The 18,755-nt window shown below is 44.8% G+C and overlaps 2 protein-coding genes across 4 annotated transcripts in view; both read right to left on the reverse strand.

Moving 5' to 3' along the window:
- Positions 1 to 3,649: 3,649 nt before the first annotated feature.
- KLHL11 (kelch like family member 11) lies at positions 3,650 to 10,405 on the reverse strand. Its single transcript, XM_068979085.1, has 2 exons — positions 9,861 to 10,405; positions 3,650 to 5,266 (listed from the first exon to the last, which is right to left on the reverse strand). Exons 1-2 carry the CDS (start codon positions 10,403 to 10,405, stop codon positions 3,685 to 3,687), a joined length of 2,127 nt encoding a protein of 708 aa, XP_068835186.1. The 3' UTR covers positions 3,650 to 3,684.
- Positions 10,406 to 11,898: 1,493 nt separating this feature from the next.
- Positions 11,899 to 18,755, reverse strand: part of ACLY (ATP citrate lyase) — a 42,514-nt gene continuing 35,657 nt past the window's right edge. For all 3 annotated transcript variants that reach the window (XM_068978279.1, XM_068978278.1, XM_068978281.1), the window contains 7 exons: positions 17,467 to 17,621; positions 16,035 to 16,185; positions 15,696 to 15,839; positions 14,078 to 14,191; positions 13,633 to 13,715; positions 13,299 to 13,375; positions 11,899 to 12,801 (listed from right to left, as the gene is read on the reverse strand). In XM_068978279.1, the coding sequence (XP_068834380.1) occupies positions 12,707 to 12,801; positions 13,299 to 13,375; positions 13,633 to 13,715; positions 14,078 to 14,191; positions 15,696 to 15,839; positions 16,035 to 16,185; positions 17,467 to 17,621 (819 nt within the window). In that variant the 3' untranslated portion in view covers positions 11,899 to 12,706. The remainder of the gene's footprint in view (positions 12,802 to 13,298; positions 13,376 to 13,632; positions 13,716 to 14,077; positions 14,192 to 15,695; positions 15,840 to 16,034; positions 16,186 to 17,466; positions 17,622 to 18,755) is intronic.

Below are 18,755 nucleotides of genomic sequence, written 5' to 3' on the forward strand. Positions count from 1 at the left end.
AACCACATAGCAAGCACTACTTTTCAATGAGTGCAAGTGCATTAGGCTGAAGATTAAGTTAACAAGCGCTCTATTGTATGTGCTTCACCGTCAAGACACTCGCAGGAATGGCCATACAGAGTAAGACAAAAGCCCAACAAAGGTAATCAACAAAGCGCAGTTATTTTGGCTATCTAATTAAATTCCTTGAAGCAAAATGACTACTATATTGTGTTACTGTATTACATCACTGGGCTATGAGCTGTTTTGTTTCCAATGACCAAAACATGTTATAATGTAAGCATTGTAACAAAAACAAAAATGGACTATTCTCAAGAAATTAACAAGCTGGAGTGATAAACTGTGCCAAAATGTTTAACAATTTGAAAAAGGAGAGACTGAATTGTTTCTCTTAATAGTCTAAGGTTAAATGACAACCTATAAACACCCTATTTTTCTAGTGTTGGCAGAGGACTTGCATCACAACTCTACGTATTTGGAAAAGACATGAAATGTGGCTGATACACCCTTTTTAAGCTTAGTTTGAGGCAAATACAAAAAACATCCCTTTGGTTATGCTTGTTTAGGCCAAGTAACTAAAATGCACAGTTTAGCTTACCTGTCTACCTATAGTATAGTGTTCATATTAGAATTATGAAGGAGAGAATGAAGTATTTAAACATACCACATGCTACACTAGTCAAGAAACGTAAAAGGGGAAAAAAGTGTGCTCTAGAAACTGCTGTACCAGCAGCTTGAAGAGTTTAATATACAAAAGCACACAAATCTGCCATAAACATTATCTTTCCAGCTTCAAACCTCTGTTCTACATAAAGAAAGATTTCAATTTATTTTTTGGTCCCAGAAATACTATACAAAACTCAATAATCAAGACAAAACTGATGTCCATAAAATTTTAGTTTTTTTTTTTAAGCAAAATAGTTTTGAATTGGCACAGCAAAAGCAAAGTTGTATATCAAGATACACAAGACTAATCATGCAAATCAGACTCACAACTGCAAGTGAGAGGTATTACTTAAACACTAAGCTCATGACTGACATTCTCAATATGTACACTGGGCTTTTTTTTTTTTTTTTAAACCGTGGTGGGGTAGCTATACTCAAAGGATATCCATTTCAAGATCTAAGCAGCCTCACTTAAAGTTATATACAGTTCTTACTTTTTGACATAGTCAATTCCACTCTTTTCCTTCTACAAAACAAAAGCAACAACAACAAAAAAGGTTTGCTTAAATACATGTTAAGCTGCCTGTTTAAAGCTGTATTTTTAACTGCTTAAATTGTCAAATGTAATCTTCAGTTTTCATTAAAAAGGAAATTTCTTTCCTAAAGAGCCATTACAGGCTGGTCATCATAATCAGAACCTTTCCAAATGCTGAGGGATGTTATTTCTAGTTTAAAATTTCAGAATGTCAGCCTTGAACAGATTTAAGCAAATCTGGTTTCTTTCCTTATTAACAAGTTAGTTAGGATATTTTAGAAACACAGGTTATCGATGTGAAATCACACATGTGAATTCAAATATGAAAATTAGGAACTCAGTGGTCAGGAACCCTGCACACATGATCATGCAAGGAAGGACTTACCCTCTCTTTCCAGCCATGGCCTAGGCTGCCTGCTGAGTTAAAAAACAACAGTTTCAATCATGTTTTCAAAACCAGATTATACCTAAATCTTATGAGTTATGGCTTCTGCTACATCATGTGAAAAAAAGACAACCCTACAAGTAACTTGGTAATGGCTATCTCAGAAGACATCTCTGATACCAAAAAAAAAAAAAAAAAGGCAGTTAAAAAAAACTGACATCACACCCTCCTGGAAAGAAACTGGTACCTTACTGAGCTACTAAATTATTTCAACACCATCAAGAAAAGGAAGTTTGCTAGTACAGTCTATCAGAGAGAAATGAGAATACATTCAATGAGCTTTTGTCTTGCATAGACCTCTCACAACTAATCAGCAATTCTCAGAATCTAATAACTTTTATTAAAATAGCCACAAATAAATCAAAATTGAGGAAATGGTAGAGATGGGGTAGGATAATATATCCTCATATAGAAATAGACTTGCAGTTTCCCACCCCTACCCTGGACTAAATTAAATGCATTTAAAGTAGATTTCCAACACATTTTTAAAAAATGTTCTTAGGCAAGGATACCAATTTAGAAATTTCAGGTAATTTCTTAGAATTGAGTCCAAGGGTAAGCATTAATAGTCCTGCAGCACACTGAGAGCCAAAATTCCTGGTTGTGCTTTTTCTTCTGATGTTTGATCCAACTGCTAAGAACTATAATGAACTAACGGGGGGAAAAAAAAATTACTGCACTTGGAATTTACCTTCTAGAATAGTATTCCAGAAGGTCCAAGAAGGTAGAAACATTCTGAAAGAAACAAGAAACGTATACTGGACCCCACACTTCAAACCACCACAGCAGGAGTTTCTTACATTAACTGAATGCTAAAGGTCAACCTATGTGATAATTTGCATACTGCCTGGGCACAGGTGAGAGGATCACAAGAATGCATTAGAATAAATAAAAGATAACCACAGTGATCAATTTTTAAGAGCCGTAATTATGTGCCCAAATGTTGTAGTCTCGGCTCAGGCAAAGTTTCAATGAAGGTCTACGGCAAACGGATAAAATATTATAATAATCCAGGTTGAGAAATAATAAGGCTTCTCTTTAGCAACATTTCCCTAAACTGTTAGTTCCTTCCTTCCTATTTTGAAAAGTTTCTTTTAGAAAGGAATGATGAGGATTCCATATAATATGCATTAGAGCAAAATTTAAAACTAAAGGGATTGAGTGTCGATTGTCATAGGCATTATTTATACTCAGTGACTTATCTTCAAGTAACTCCTGAAAAAAGCATTTTAAAATTTTTCAATGCCTTTGATTTCTTACTCTAGACTAGTAATATTTTTCTGCTTAGAGAAACAAATTTCAAAGATACAACTTCCTCTGTAATCAATTCATCAGCTAAAGATCAGTACTCTTGCTAACCACCATTATCTCAGAGTGATAGCCTGAAGTTTACAACAGAGATGCTAAAGAAATGAAAAATATTCCACAAATGCCAATCACAAATTTCTCATCAGTCCTGTCTCCTAGAAATAAACAAGACAGTATTGCAAGATAAACAAAGACAACAAAATAGCAATGCAAACATTGTGAAATTATCTTGCTGAAACATTGTGCTTTTTCCTTCAAACTTCAACCTCACTATTGCACATTCCTCCTACAGATGAGGGCTTAATGCACGTATTCTGATCTTGTCAAAACCAACCATTCAGGAAAAAAAATGAAAAAGATTATCAAAATAAACGTGCAAATAAAATCGGTGCTTAAAGCATGTTCAAAACATAAGTCCCTAAAACAAAGAAGTTATAAACTGTTGGCAGAAAAACAACCAAGTAACTACACCTGGTTTTTCCATTCATCTTTAATAAGATCTTATTTTGCCAACATACACACAAACCAACAACAGATCAAGACGGCAAACTGACAAAAATTACCACGTACTGAATTGATTTTCCCATTCTTCAGTTTTTAACTGTATTTCATTTATATGGGGTGATAATCCATTCATGTAGAAAATAAGTTATTGACCTACATTTTCAAGTAACAGTCTGGGTATCTTCAGCCTCATGAAAAGGTCTGTGTTAAGCATGCATCAAAGAACCTAGCATTCTATCTGAGAGCTTGGCACTCGCCGCATGTTTAGGGCATGTCGATGTATTTCTTGCATCTGTCTGATCCTGTCCTTCTGCCACATTAAGTTTTGAGGCATAGGATATCTCTGAGTGCCATGCAAGTACCGGTATGGGATTCTCACGTGGCAGGCAGTGGCTCGACAACGGGGTTGTGGCATGGGAGGAAGAAGCATCCACCGCTTTCTCTCAGCACAGTATCGGTAGGCTTCTTTCCTATACTGTTTGTCAATATCATCACTGTTTTTCCAGCCTCCAATAATGAAAACGTCATCTCTGTAATAGCAGATGGCCGCTCCTTCAATGCTTAGGACTTCCGGGGGTAAACTTTCAAGGATCTCATCGGAAACCTGGTTGGCGATTTTTCGTATCGCCTCTTCGTTTTCTAAAGAATAACTCTTGGGGCAGCATGAGGCTGTCTGATAAAAGTTTGAGTTGACCACAGACATTTGGAAAAAGCAGTAATTGTCAATAAGCGGCAAAGATTCCACATCTTGCCACTGTCGAGTCTCCGTGTCATAGCAAGTAATGACAGCCTTTAATCCATCTTCAGTGTCCCGGTCCACAGGAGTGCGGGCAGCAATGTACACAAACCGGTCTTCAATGGCGAGCGCTTTCACATCCCGAAGAATCTTTGGTGCTGATTCCAAGTTGTGCCATTTATCTAGCTCGGGATTATAAACAGTCACATCTTTAAAACCGGGACTGAAGTTGCCATGTCCGCCAATGCTGTAGAGCTTCCCCTTGACTTCTGTTAGCCCAAAAGAATGCTTCCTTGTCATCAGACTACAAACGTGTTCCCAGGTATTCAAATTTGGATTATACCTTTCCACAGTTTTAGCGAACCCTGGTTCCATTGACCCAGCAACATACACATAGGATTCTGTTACTGCAACGGCATGTCCATCAAGGTGATTATGGATATGGGGTAGGTTTACCCATCTGTCCTCATCGACAAAATATCCCACACATTCACTTAAATAGTCCCCTCCTTCTGACACGCCTCCAATAACCATGATCACGTCCATGTTTTGCCCATAGCGAGGTAATAATGAGACATGAGAAGCAGGATGCTGGAATGTGCCAGACTGTATGTTCTCAGCTCTCAGAGCGTGCCTCTCCACTGCATCGGCCACCAACTTGACGCAAACTTCATTATTGGCCACCAGCCTCTCTGGTTTGACATGACGAGTAAGGTAAGTAGGTTTCATCTGGGACAATCTGAGCAATTTAAAAAGTTCTTCAAAGTATCTCTCTCTCTCTTCAGCATTTCTCTGAACCCACTTCAAAACTGTTTCAAATAGAACCTCTTCGGAATCAACTGTGATCTCCAAGTCTGACAGCCAGTCTCGGATGAGGTGGAAAGGTAAAGTATAAAATTCCTCATCCTGAATTACTTTGTGGAAGTTTCTCCGTATCATATCCGCCGCTTTCAGAGCAAGCTGGCTTAGGGTATACATGTGAGCTAAGCTGTGAATGGCCACACAATTAGAGAGATGAAGCTTTTTCTTGAGAAATTCTCCACAAAACTCTTTTAAACGAATTAATAGGAACCTAAAACCAAGAAAAAGAGGAAGGATTAATTTTCAAATGTGCATACTTTGAAAATGCTCTTTGAGAACATCTAAATTATACAAACTGAAATATAAGTTTCATCTCATTTCATTCACACACTTGAAAAAAAAAAAAAGCAAATCCAAATTAAACAGGATTGTGTGGGAAAGTATGTTTAAAAGTATATATAAAAATCATCTTTATATATTTTATTCATATTAGTTTACATGTAATTATATATTATACAAAATTTTGTGATACACACACAAAATGGAGTTTTTGATTATGTAAGGTATTTCAGAACATATCCTTTAATAAAAAACAACAGTCCTACACTCTGTTTCCACTGTAATTTACCCTTGGCAAAGGCAAACCTCAATCCAAATTTGTCTGTGCCCTCCTGCCCAAGTCCCTGGGCTAGCAACCAGTCTCTTCTTAGATAAGGCTGGGTCTCAGTGAAGAGACTTCCTTAAACATCAACTACATGGTATAAAAACTGTGACTCCTGGGAGGCTGTGTGGTCGGATTTCAGAGGGAATGGCACTGCAGGCTTTGTGTCAGAGGTTTTAATCTTCTCATCACCAGAGCTTTCTCCCTGAGTAACCCAGGGATGGAGGCAGGAGTGGTGCTCAGGAGTTTTGTCCCAAGGTGGGTTCTCATTAAAGCAGGAGTGGCAAGGCAAACTCAAAGATCTGAAGAAGCCAAGAAATAAAACAACAGAAAATGTGTAGGCCCGTCCACATTAAAAAGAAAAGCGGTTTGGTATGTAGCTGACTAGATGTTCTTGGCTCACATAAATTAATCTGGCAGAATTAAGCCCTAAGGGTGGCCAATTTGAGACTACTGCTAAGGAGTAAGGGCATGGCAACCACTCCAGTATACCTGCCTGGAGAATCGCATGGACGGAGGAACCTAGAGGGCTAAGAGTCCATAGGGTTGCAGAGTTGGACACGACTGCAGCGATTTAGCACACACACTAAGGATTAAGTCTCCAGAATGGAAAACATAAACAACTTAAGAATGACTTCACCAGTCAGTCCAGGCCTCTCTCACTTCAGTAACTACTACTATGATTACTGTGCTTAATAACTAACTGACTTGTGATATGAAGATGAATTTCAAGACAGGCTCCCTTTACCCTCTTTAGGGAGCACACGATCTCAGACATAAAACAAAGACAAGGCAGAGTGGTTAAGAGCTCTAGTGGCTCTCAAATATGCCTGGGTGCCAGGATCACTCTTTCTTGGGCTTCCCCACCTTCTACTTGTGATTTTTGGCAGGTGCTCCAGGTAAGCCAACACATATTTCCTTGGACAGGTGTTTGGAAACACTGCTCTATGAAAACAATAGCTGCCTGTCAGATACTAGGCATGTGTCACATGACAGGGATCATACTGGGCACTTCCTATTATAGCTTTACAGTGTAAGTGCCCTGCAAGGTAGGTATGATCAACAGACAGACTACATAGGGGAGGAGGGGTTGTAAAGGAACCCTGCCTCAAAGCGGATGGGTAAGACTGGTTGTGATGGTTGCAGGGCATAGTGTCAAACACAAAGTGGCTACTCAGCAACTGACATATGGAGAGAAGTTAAAGTTTTAAGTAAATTGTCTGGGGGTGTTCTCTCCTCCTCACCCAAGTCTCCAGTAAAGGAGGAGAGAACAGTAAACCTGAAAGAACACACGCTCACATGACAGAAGAAAACAGAGCTGGAGTGAGTGCAATGACCCTTCTCCATCCACCTCCATTCAACAAACCACCCCATGCAGACACACACCTGCCACATTCCACCCCACCCTCAAATAGATGACCCAGTATCATGCGTTGAGAAAACAGAAGCAATCAGGCAAAAACCTCATTTTCCCATTATCCAATCCTTTTTATTTTTCCAGCCACATCGAGAGGCTTGGAGGATTTTAGTTCTTCAACCAGGGCTTCAATCTGGGTCCCAGCAGTGAAAGCCATGAGTCCTAATCCCTAGACCACCAGAGAATTCCCTCCCACTATTCAACCTGTCTGCCTACAGCTGTACCCTATACTCTGCCTTCGCAGTCCCACTTCTCCACTTCTAATATGGATTCTATACCATTCTTGGTTTCAAAGACTCTGGCCCTTATAACATCAATTTCTCCTCTTCCACGGATTCATTTTCATCAGCACACAAACACGCTCCAGGATCTCTCAGGTTGTGTGCGTGCGTGCTTAGTCACTCAGTCGAGTCCCCAACTCTTTTGCGACCCCATGGACTGTAGCCTGCCAGGCTACAGGTAATTTTCCAGACAAGAATACTGGAGTGGGTTGCCATTTCCTCCTCCAGAGATCTTCCCGACCCAGGGATCGAACCCAGGTCTCCTGCGCCTCCTGCATTGGCAGGCGGATTCTTTACCACTGAATCACCGGGGAAGCCCATCTCCTAGCTTACAGAGGGAAAAAGACCTCCCTGGATGACTCCTCACACAGGTCCATGAGTATCATTTTTCTGATCCTCTTGACAGACTATTTCTTAAATACTATTTTTTAAAGATACTGTATTATTTGGCTGCTTGAGGTTATCCTTTAGTTGTGGCACGTGGGATCTAGGTCCCAGACCAGGATAGAACCAGGGCCCCCTGCACTGGAAGTGCAGCATTTTAGCCACTGGACCACCAGACAAGTCCCAATGGTCAGCTGTAAATGGCTCTTGTCAGTGCCATCAATGACTTCTATTATCACCAAATCCAATGATCAATTACAAGTGACAGCGTTGCCATGATTGGCTGCTCCCTCCTTGATACACTCTTGCCTTCCATGGGATCAGGTGCTCTGCTGGTGTCTCTTTAACATTCTGGAGAACCCCAGAGCGCAGTCCTTCGGTTTCTCTTTTCTATCTACACACTCTTCCTAAGTAAGTTTATCCAGTCCCAAAGCTTTAATTACCATCTATATGCTAATTTCCTCCCAATCTCTAGCTCCCAATGTTCTTCCATCCAATGTCCTATTAGACATCCAGTAGAAGACGTTTCCTGGACCAAAAACCAAACACTTCCTCCCAAACACTTTCCTGCACTTTTCCACATCTTAATCAATAATAACTCCATCTTTCCAATGGGTCAAAAAACCAGCAGTCTTTTCCCTCATCCCTCACATCAAATCCACTGGCAAATTTCTCTCCTCTGCTTTCAAAATACATCTAGAATCAAAGCATTTCTCATCACTTTTACTTCTCCCTCCTCAGACCAAGCCTCTACCACCTCTGTAACAACCTCCTAGTCTCTCTGCTTATGCCCTTGCAGCCCCTTCCCCACCACCTCATACTTTTTCTCAACACAGAATTCTCCAAATCAGAATGCATCATTACTCTACCCTAAACCTTCCCATGTTACTCAGAGTAGGAGCCCAAGTCCTTCCACAGGCTGACACAGCCCTGTGGGATCTGGATCCATCCCCATTACCACCCTCAAGCCTCTCCTACTTCTCTTCTCTTGCCCGGCATCCCTCTGATCCAGTCACACTGGCCTTTTGCTATTCTCACAACTGAAGAGACTTACCAGCAGCAACCTCCAGAGAAGCTCCATCTCAGGGTCCTTGCACCTGAGACGTCCCCTACCTGAAACACTCTTAACCACACCTCTTTCAATTCTTTGCAAATGTCTTTTTCTTCAGGAGGATTTCTCTATCCATTCAATTTAAAAAACAACTTCTTTACATCAGCGTTTTCTGTATGACCCACCATCCTTTATTTTTCAAAATAGCTAGAGCAATCATCCAACAGGCTGTTTTATTTGCCACCCATCTACTTATGTAAGTGCAATGCGGAAAGGGACTTTTGTCTATTTTGTTCACTGCTAAATCCCCAGATGCTCAGAACCCAGTGGCTGACTCAGGAGGTAGTTGTTCAAATAACAAATATGCACATAGAATACTGTCCCAAAAGGCTCCTCCCCATCTCCAAACTGCATTCACCTGCTTCCTAAACAGTTTCTGGAATATCCATCTGGGCCCTCTAAAACCCATTTTCCACAGTACCAGAATCATCTTAAAAATATTTCAGTCAAATCATTTCTTTAGCCAGCTTCACATCACCTTGTAAAATCCAAACTCCTTTAGCCAACGCATTTCACACACCCTTCTCCCGTTCACCCCCTAGATCACTGAATTTTCCTTTTTTACTTCTCTAAGCCAAACGAGATGCGGGGCCTTTGCACTATCTGCCAGGAATGGTCATTCCCCATCTTTGCATGGCCAGGATTCCCTTGCCATTTAAAGGTCGGTTTAAATGTCACCTCCTGAGAAAGGTCTTTATGCAATTACTATCCTTTTAAAATATCAACACTGTACTCATTAAAGGCGGACTTTTTCATTGTCTTTGTCTCTTTACCTGGAGACACGACCCCTCGCCTGACTGGCGGGCTGCACCCTCTGTGCCCAGCGCAGTGGCGGCCCCACAACACGCAGCAGGCGCTCAATAAGTATCAAACGAATCCACTTCGTTAGGGCTCACTCGAGCCTACCCAGGGCACTGCCCTCCTCGCCTTTTCCCGCGCCCTCCCTGGATGCGGCCCGCGGTCCGCGAGCATCTCCACCCCCGCCCTCCGCATCCCACCTGCGTCCCCTACCTGTCGGCCAACTCCAGCACCTCGTGCACACTGCCCGTGCTGACGCGGATGCGCCCCGTGTACATGTATTCGATAACGGCTTCCACCGTGTCGGGTTCGGGCCCGGGCTCGGAACTCCACTTGCGCATCTCCACCCGACCCGAGCGGGACTCGGAGAACTGACCCGAGAGCAGGGGCGTGAAGTACTCGGTGGCGGCGGCCAGCACCGAGCGGTGGGCCCGGAACTCTCGGCCTCCCGCACCGCCGAAGCACAAGGTGATGTCGCAGAAGAGGCCCTGGCGCCGCTGTTCGTTCTGCCTCCACGACAGCTCCGAGCAGTGAGAGCTGCACTCGAAATCCTCGGCCTCCGGGCCCGGGTCGCCCCCGCTCGCCTCCATTGCAGACAAACCAGGCCCAGGCCCGAAGTCCACCGTGCCGCTACCTCTGACTTCGGCGGCTAGCCCCGCGGAGCCGGCGGCGGCTGTCTCCATGCTCTCCATCTCCAGCACCTGCAGAGATGCTGCCGCCGCTGCCGCTGCCGCCGCCGCCACAGCCGCAGCCGCCATCTTGACGTCGCCGCGCCCGACTCCTCAGTCCCCGAACGATTCTGCCGTTCTGGTGCGACACAGAGGGATTCTGGGAATAAAGAGTGGGCGTGGGGCGGAGCCAGCCGCCGCTGGGTCTGCGCACGCGCCGCCGCGCGTGTCCTTCGGCGTCTGTCTCTGGTAAGGGGCAACTGTTGTGCTCCCGTTATGACTGTCTTCCCCGGAGGCCTCCCATCCACATGCCCATTTGGACGATGGCTCTTTCCTCCTCCTAGAGAGCAGCGTGTTCTTCGTGGTCGTTTGTGCAACAAAAACCACCTTAGACCCTTACCCATTAGTGTCTTGGGTGGCACCGTTGGATTTTTATTTAAAGGTTTAGAATGGCCTTCGAGTAAAAATGGAAAAAAGACTTGAGACTGAGCCCCAGTCAAGTGGATGAGAGTGAGCAAATAATTTACTGTCTTTGAACTAATTTTTCTTTTAAAAACGGGATACTAACTTGGCAGATCTCTGTGAAGGTTAAATGAGGTTTTTAACCTTCAGGTGTTTTTATAAAGTGCTTGGTCCACAATTACTGGTCCATACATACTTGTTTAAATGATGAATAAAAGCCACTTTGAGGCTTCAGGCGAGGGAATGGCTTAATCAGATGCACCTTTAAAAATACCTCTAGTGGGCTGCTTGGAGAGTGGGCTGTAAGGAGACAAAACTAGGACAAAGGGCACTGAGTTAGCAGACCCGATATGGACAGATCAGTTATTTAAAGGATAAATCCACAGGACTTGCCAACCAGAGAAGTGAAAGGATGCCTTCCAGGTGTTTGGCTTGAGTATCTAAGTAAACCTTTGGTTTCCATTCACTGAGAAATGGGAGGCACAATTTCACAGAAGATACTGGGGTTTATTTTGAAGATAGTATCTTTTTAAAATCTATTTATCTGTCTGCACCTGGTGGCGTGCTGGATCTTACTTCCCGGACCAGGGATAGAGCCCAGGGTTGCTGGCAGTGAGATTGGGCAGTCCCAAACACTGGACTGCCAGGGGAATTCCCTTGATTCTTCTTTAAGAGATGTATGAACTTTTTTTAAGATCTTATTTATTTTTGATTGCGAGCTATCTTTGTTGCTGCACTTGGGCCTTCCCTGGTTGCAGCGTGGGCTTCTCACTGTAGTGGCTTCTTGTTGCGGAACACAGGCTCCAGGCACTCAGGCTCAGGCTCTGGAGCGTGGGTTCAGTAGCTGTAGGACATGGGCTCCTCAGCATGTGGAATCTTCCCAGACCAGGGATTGAACTTGTGTCTCCTGCAGCACTGGCAGGCAGATACCCATCTACTGTACCATCAGCAAAGTCCGTGGATGAACATTTTAAAACTGCCATGTAGTAAAACTTAGTAAGTACACTTCAAAGGAATGCAGATGAAAATATATGGATGACATGAGATGGCAGTCAGTGTTACTATAGAGTTTATTTAAACCAAACTATGATAATACAGAGGAAAGACTGAGGTGGCAGCTGCCTGGAATCTTTGTGGATTACAGATGCAAACTGGCTGGAGAAGAGTCAATAACAGACAAAAGTCAGGTGCATAAATACAGAGAACATAAGACACAAAACATTTCACAGCTTTTTGCTTTGCGCTTCCATTTTAAACATATGTATGTTACAAGTTTACATTTTAAATGACCACTCCCCATACTCTGTAACAATGGCTAAGGACGCAGTGGCCCCATTCCCCCTGACACAAGCAGACGCTGGTCTGCAACAGGGAGATACCAAACAAACTCCTAACACACAACATACAAAAAGATCTTAAAAAAAAAATCAGATTAATACAATGCTATTCAGGTTATATGAGGAAGAAAAGAGAAAAAATAAGATATTAGGGGTAGAGGTCCTTTAAATGGAAAGTATCTTGAGGTCTTAAAAGTATCATTCCCTTCCTTCAAGGGAAAACCTTTTTCTTTTTTTTTTAAGCTAATGGAAAAAGTAAAAGAAAGCAACATTTGTAACACCCTCCAATGAGGAAGAACACTATCCTGACAGTGCTTAGATGCTTCCATATAATAAATATAGCAGGTAGCAGAGCAAATGTCACAAGTATTGGCTGGGTTCTTATTTCTATGCTTATAAAAAAAAATATTAAGCTTCTTTGTGTAGACTGAACAGTGTTAGCCTGTGGATGTTGGTCTTCAATGTCTGTACACTGGGGGCTGTTTATACTCCAGGCCCATCCTTTAAGCAAGCGCCAGTGCCGGATGTCTGTGGCTATTTCCCAAGGGTAGGAGTTCTCATCATCACTTCATTGTAATAGGGTTCCTGGCTGTTACATGCTCATGTGTTCCGGAAGAACATATGAAATATCATCCCATGGGTGACGGTAGAGCCCCTGCTTCAGCCTCTTCTGATCAAGATAGTGTCCTAAAACAGAGCAAACGCATCTTTTTGTTAAGAGCTGGTGAGTGTTGAATTTTGGTGAGGGAGAGAAGACAAGGAAGGGAGATCTTACTAATACACACAAAAATGGGGAAGTACATCTAGGTCCCTCCCACAGGTAGATGTTTGCATTGGTAAAAGGGACTGTTGGATCTCATTCTGTTTTCCTAGGCTAGCAATCAAACTCATTTCCAAGAAAAAAAGGAACAAAGATAAAGCTGAAGTTAGCAAAGGAAGAATTAGCAACAATGATCAAAACAATGTGACATCTCTCTGATAGAAACTGGCCTGGGGAATTCCCTGGTGGTCCAGTGGTTAGGACCGAGATTTGACCCAGCTTGAGGAACTAAGATCTTGCAAGCTGTGCAGGACAGCCTAAGAAAGAAAGAAACTAGCCACATAAGTAAGTGGTATACCTGAACCACGGGGTAAACCAAACAAACAAAAAACCGAAACCAAACAGACTCTTGCTACTAACTTACCAATGAAGCCCATACTCCTTCCCAGCACAAAGATGCCGTTGAGGGCTCCAATGTCAATATATTCATCAGCTTCCTCCCTGTAACACACAATTCACTTGTAGTTTTCAGGTGGCTCACATGACTGCCCTCCTCCCCACAGACACTATAATTTCTGCCCAGGAATGAGAAGCTAGCTCTCTTTGGACTCTAATTAGTAAAGGGAGGGTGTTCTGGGTGGTAGGCGTAGAGGCAGTTCTTAATGCTCTCTAATGAACGTGCATTGCTCTTGGAGTTGGGAGGAATCACCAAGAAAACTCAATAAACGTTAGGAGGAAGAAAATAGCTGCAAGCTCACCGAGTGAAGGACCCGCAGTGTCTAAGCATGTCCACAAATGCGACTCCAATTAAACCATCTACATTCAGGATAAGGTTTGGTTTCTGGGAAGGCAAAAAAAAAAAAAAAAAAAAAAATCAACGCATTTGTCATTATTACTCATTTTTGTTCTGCATGATGTTCCACTATTACTACTAAAACTACTACTATGAATTCCTGACTGCTATTTTAAAACCTCCCACCAACACATCCCAGTTTATAGGAGAGACTGTCTCGATTTCTAAGGTCTAGCAGAGGACTCTTGTTGACACTGAGTATGTGTCAACTTAGTTAAGCAACAGAAACAAAAATCTTTCAGAAAACCGGGTTTGATTTTAGCTCACAATCAAACTGTGACTTGGCAGTCATTTTTTCCAAGAAATTCACCCAAAACCCTGATTTGGGAATTAGGAACATTTTCTTTTACCTTGGAGGTGGTAATCTTCTCTACTTCCAGCGCGTAGTCGAGCAGGGGGGTGGCAGGGAAGTGCTGTCTGACATAATCTTTGAGAATCTGCACGCGCATGTCTGGATTGTTGATCTAGGAAGTGATCCAAAGTTAGAGGAACCACTCTGACATGGCTGTTACAAGACATGTTCCTGGGACTTCCCTGGTTGTCCAGTGGTTAAGACACCGCACTTCCACTGCAAGGGGCCTGGGTTTGATCCCTGGTGGAGGAACTAAGACCTCGCATGACACAGGCCAAAAAAAGGGGCGTGTGCTTGCTTGTGTCACAGGTAGACACAGCTGTACGTGTCATATCCACTGCTGTGAGGTTTAAGGTTTCTGATGTCCTCTCCTATTTGAGCCTCAAAACCACCCGAGATGTGCAGATATTGAATAAATTAGCCATGGATCCTACAGGGTCAAGCAGCAGGGCGCAGGACTTCCCTGGCGGTCCAGTGGTTAGAACTCTGCGCTTTCACTGCCCGGAGCCCAGCTTCAATCCCCAGTTGAGGAACTAAAATCTCAGGCCGAGCAGCACAGCCAAAAACCAAACCAAACAACAAACAAAAAAAACCCCAAAAGCAGTATGCACCTTTCAGCGGGAAGTCTGAGGTTCTAAGCCACTAGCCACACTGCTCATCAGCAACCTAGTCAAGATGTAACCAAGTTTTACAGAGTTCTTAGTTTTTAACTAAGTAAGCACATGTTGGCAGTGGGGCAGCAAAGCACCCCTGAAATTCCAAGAAACCCTCTGGACCTGCAATGAGTGTAGATGAACTCTCGGTTCAGAGACCCATACTAGGCGGTCCCATCAGCAGGGGCGTGAGACGGACTGGGTGCCAAGTCCCAATACCACAGTGACCTCCTCCCTTGGCCAAGACACACAAGGCCAGGATGGACTCCAGGAAGGAAGGCACCCAAAGATGGCATGGCAGCACAGGCGCGACGCTGGCTAGGCAAGGTGCCCTGTGCTGTGCGTGGGCCGTCTGCCTGGGAGCTGGGGGTGGTGGCCCAAGTTCTGCGAGGCCCAGATGGGATGTCCCTCAGCAGAAACCACTGTCTCCGGCTCAGTCTTTGCCATCCAGCCACCTCTGGACTTACTCTGCACTGGCCCAGCATGGGGATGCCGGGATGAACGCAGGATCCTCTTGTATTAATCCGAGTCATACACCCCACTTAGGCCAGCAGAGTGACTAACTCGCTGAGGTTCCTGGAGCGGTGGAGCCGTGGACCCTGAACTGTCCCTGTGGGGGCCCAAGCAGCTGCCACTTCTTCTCTCATTCTCTTTGATTTCTAAACATAACTTGGCCCCAGGAGCCACTGAGATTTTTGGAGCTGTTACCCCAGTCCGCAGCATTGTCTAGTGACCGATATGTCTGTCCCTGGGAAGCTAAAGTTACCAAGGTCCCAGTTCATCACATTTTCACACCACAACTGAACATGATAGACACTGTTTTGGGGCAATCTGTTTTAGAATGGGAAAAAGAGCTGCTCAGTGTCGGCATCTGTCAGCAAAGCTTTTGCCTGCTGGGAGCCAAGAGCCCGGCTGTGCTCCACACCCCGCTGACCCAGGGCCTGAAGGAGAAAGACAACTCACCGACTTCACTCGGTGACCAATGCCCATGATAAGCTTTCCTTCCTTCTTCATCTTGTTCACGAACTCCATGGGGATGATGCCACTGTCAAAGGCCTTGCTGAACATCTTGGCTGCTGCATCCAGGGCACCCCCGAACCGGTCGCCCTGTGGGAGGAGCCAGCCCATGTCACTCCAAGCTGTCAGTCTCCTTCGGCTTCTCAGGATGATACAGAGCTCCCCCCAACAGCCCCCGGCATGGGGTCTCACACACCATGGCTCCCTCGAGGACTGCAATGCAGCCAAGTGGCATGATGCCAACCAAAGTCCCCGCTGTTCACCTCCTAGGATGACAATACTCACGATGGTGAGCAGTCCCGAGGTAAGGCTGGAGACCAGGTCCTTGCCGGCCCGAGCACAGATGATGGTGTTATGAGCCCCAGAGACGGCAGGCCCGTGATCAGCTGTCACCATCAGGCACATCTCTATGAACTGGCAAGAGTATTTGGGCAACCTGGAGGAGGGCGAGGACAGGGGAGGGGACATGAGAACTGGAACAAAACAGGAGACACACTGACAAGGCCACGGTCCTCCTGTTTCCCGTCTCCTTGAACAAGTCACTCAAACTCTAGAAGGGCAACAAACCCCCAATCCAGGTCTAACACTGTCTTACAACTCCAAGGCAGAACTCTTTGATCCCTGAGTGGCTCTGAATGTTGCTGATATCAAATACTGCTTTTAAAATTGAGCTTAGCAAGCAGGGCTTGAAACCTCTTCTTTGGGCAGTTTTTTTCAGCTGAGCTGCTGCGACAGGGTGGGACCTGTGTTTGCAGTTACTACTCTCCACGTGCCAGGCAGGGGAGGTGAGGGCCCTGGTCCCTTTCACAGTGCACAGCGATCAACCTCCCACTGATGATTAAGAACAAAGTCTGGGGAGTTCCCTGGTGGTCCAGTGGTTAGGACTCCACACTTTCACTGCTTGGGCAGGTTCCATCCCAGATTGGGAAATTAAGATACCACAAAGTGTGTAGCACAATTAAAAAAAAAAAAAAAAAAACACGAAACCCCACAAAACAAAATACCTCCAAGTCTGGAGCTGTGGGGACGCAAGAGCACACACTGTGAGACCTGTCAGGTATTACAAGCCTTGAACTTTTCCCAGGAAGGGCTCAAGGCAGGACCCAGACCCATCTCTCGGAGGTGAGACCAGCACACACACCAAGATTTCCACCTGGCTTTCTGCCCAGGACCACTCCAAGGCAGGGCTCTGTGACTACCTATTCATTGGCCTCCTTGCCCAGCTGTCAGTCGCAGGGGAGGGCTGAGCTTGGGAGCTGCAGAGAAAGCTGATTTTTTCCCCCCATGCAAGCTGATAAGACACAGATTCAGAGGACACACTATAAGGTACTTTCTGCCTGTTGAGCAACTCCACCAGGTCTGCACTCTTTAAGCCACTAGGTGCATCCAGACCTTCTGTGCTAACCCTGACCTTTCTCTCAACAGGCCTGCATTCAACTCTGGCCCATTTCCTTAAAAGTTCCCAAGGGAAAGATCCTTGATCCAAGATCCTTGATGAGGTCACTGCTTTCTACTTCTGTTGGTTCAGGCTGGCCTTTCCATCCTTGGAAGACTTAGGAACCTGTATCTCTTTCCTCTGACCTTTCCACTAATCTGTGGCCAGAAAGCTTGGCCCTGGACATGTTCCCCAAAGCTGCCCACTCCCACTCCCTTGGCAGGGGAGGAAAATGAACGCTGAATCACAAGGCCCTACCCTCTTCTGCCCTCCATGCCTCACCTTTTCTGGAACCAGAGGAGGCCGAGGACCCCGCCAATGCCCATCTCCTCCTTGAAGACCTCGGTGATGGGCATGCCTGCGTAGATAAGCTCCTGTCCTCGCTCGTCACAGATGCTGGTCATGAACGAGGCAGGTTTGCGGATCAAGCCCAACTCCTGAGCAGAGATGGGGGCAGAGACAAGCAGGGCTGTGGTGACCAGCGATTCTCCCAGAACGTCCTCACTATCTGTGCCCAGAACCAGTGTCCCAGGTCTTAAATACTGGTGGCCAAGCAACAACTCTCAAAGTCCTCCCGAGAAGGAATCACAAAGCCCTTTGACTAGATCACTTGGGGCAAGAAAATAGGAGCAATCACTCCATGGCATCTGCTCAGCCTGGCCTGTTTCTTGTCTTTACTGAATGTTTGTGGACTCAGGCAGGGCACTTAGCTGTTGGCATCCAGGAGTTCCTTTTAACCTCACAACAGAGTAACCAGCCCCAGGTCACCTGGCTAAGAAATGGAAGAATGACTCCAAAGGGACAATTTTTAAATACTTTACACATAGCTGCTAGTCCCCCAGCAAAATGTAATGAGGCACGTGGCTGGGGAGGTGGGAGAATCCCCTCAACATGCCCTTTTCCACAGGGAGAGCAGTGAGGTCCTGAATCTTCCGTTTTCAAAGTCGGGGTACAAGGCAGGCAGTGCCAGCTAATTGTCCAAGCCCGTTTCTTTAGTTATCCCTTCGGAACTTAAGTAATGCCTCTAATTATATTTTAATTACAGAAGCAACAAGAATACACTCTCCTTTCAAGAAATCGACACTAGAACAGATGAAGTCATGTTGCCTTTGCCCTCCACCCCACCCACCCTGGTTTTCTGATTTCATGTCTGTTAGTTTGGTGAACATTTTTCTGGACCTTTCTTTCTCTGATTTTATGTACACACATGGACACATGGAGAACAGACATCATTTTGCATGCCTACATTTTTCATACTCATAATAGAAACACTGTTCTACAATGCACTATTTATTCAATGAATCTGAGTGCTACACACGTTAGCATATATATAGATCGAGTTCATTCCGTTTAACTGCTGTCGAGTATCCCCTCATAACAGCCCCACATTCGGCCATTCCTCCACCGATGACCATCAGCTCAAAAAATATTCTTGAACATATGTGTACATGCAAGCATTTCCTTCAGGGAGCTTTCCAGACAAGGAATTGCTGGGTCATACGGTATGAGTGCTGTTATACTGAACTGATGTTATCCACGTGCCTTTCAGAGAGGTCACGCCAACGCTACTC

The sequence above is a fragment of the Capricornis sumatraensis genome, chromosome 8 (assembly GCF_032405125.1).
Source record: "Capricornis sumatraensis isolate serow.1 chromosome 8, serow.2, whole genome shotgun sequence".
NCBI classification, from domain to species: domain Eukaryota; kingdom Metazoa; phylum Chordata; class Mammalia; order Artiodactyla; family Bovidae; genus Capricornis; species Capricornis sumatraensis.

Coding starts and splice junctions, on each gene's coding strand:
- KLHL11 (XM_068979085.1), bottom strand. CDS start 10,405: ATGGCGGCTGCGGCTGTGGCGGCGGCGGCAGCGGCAGCGGCGGCAGCA. Junction 5,267..9,860: donor GTGCTGGAGTTGGCCGACAG/GTAGGGGACGCA, acceptor TCTTGGTTTTAG/GTTCCTATTAATTCGTTTAA.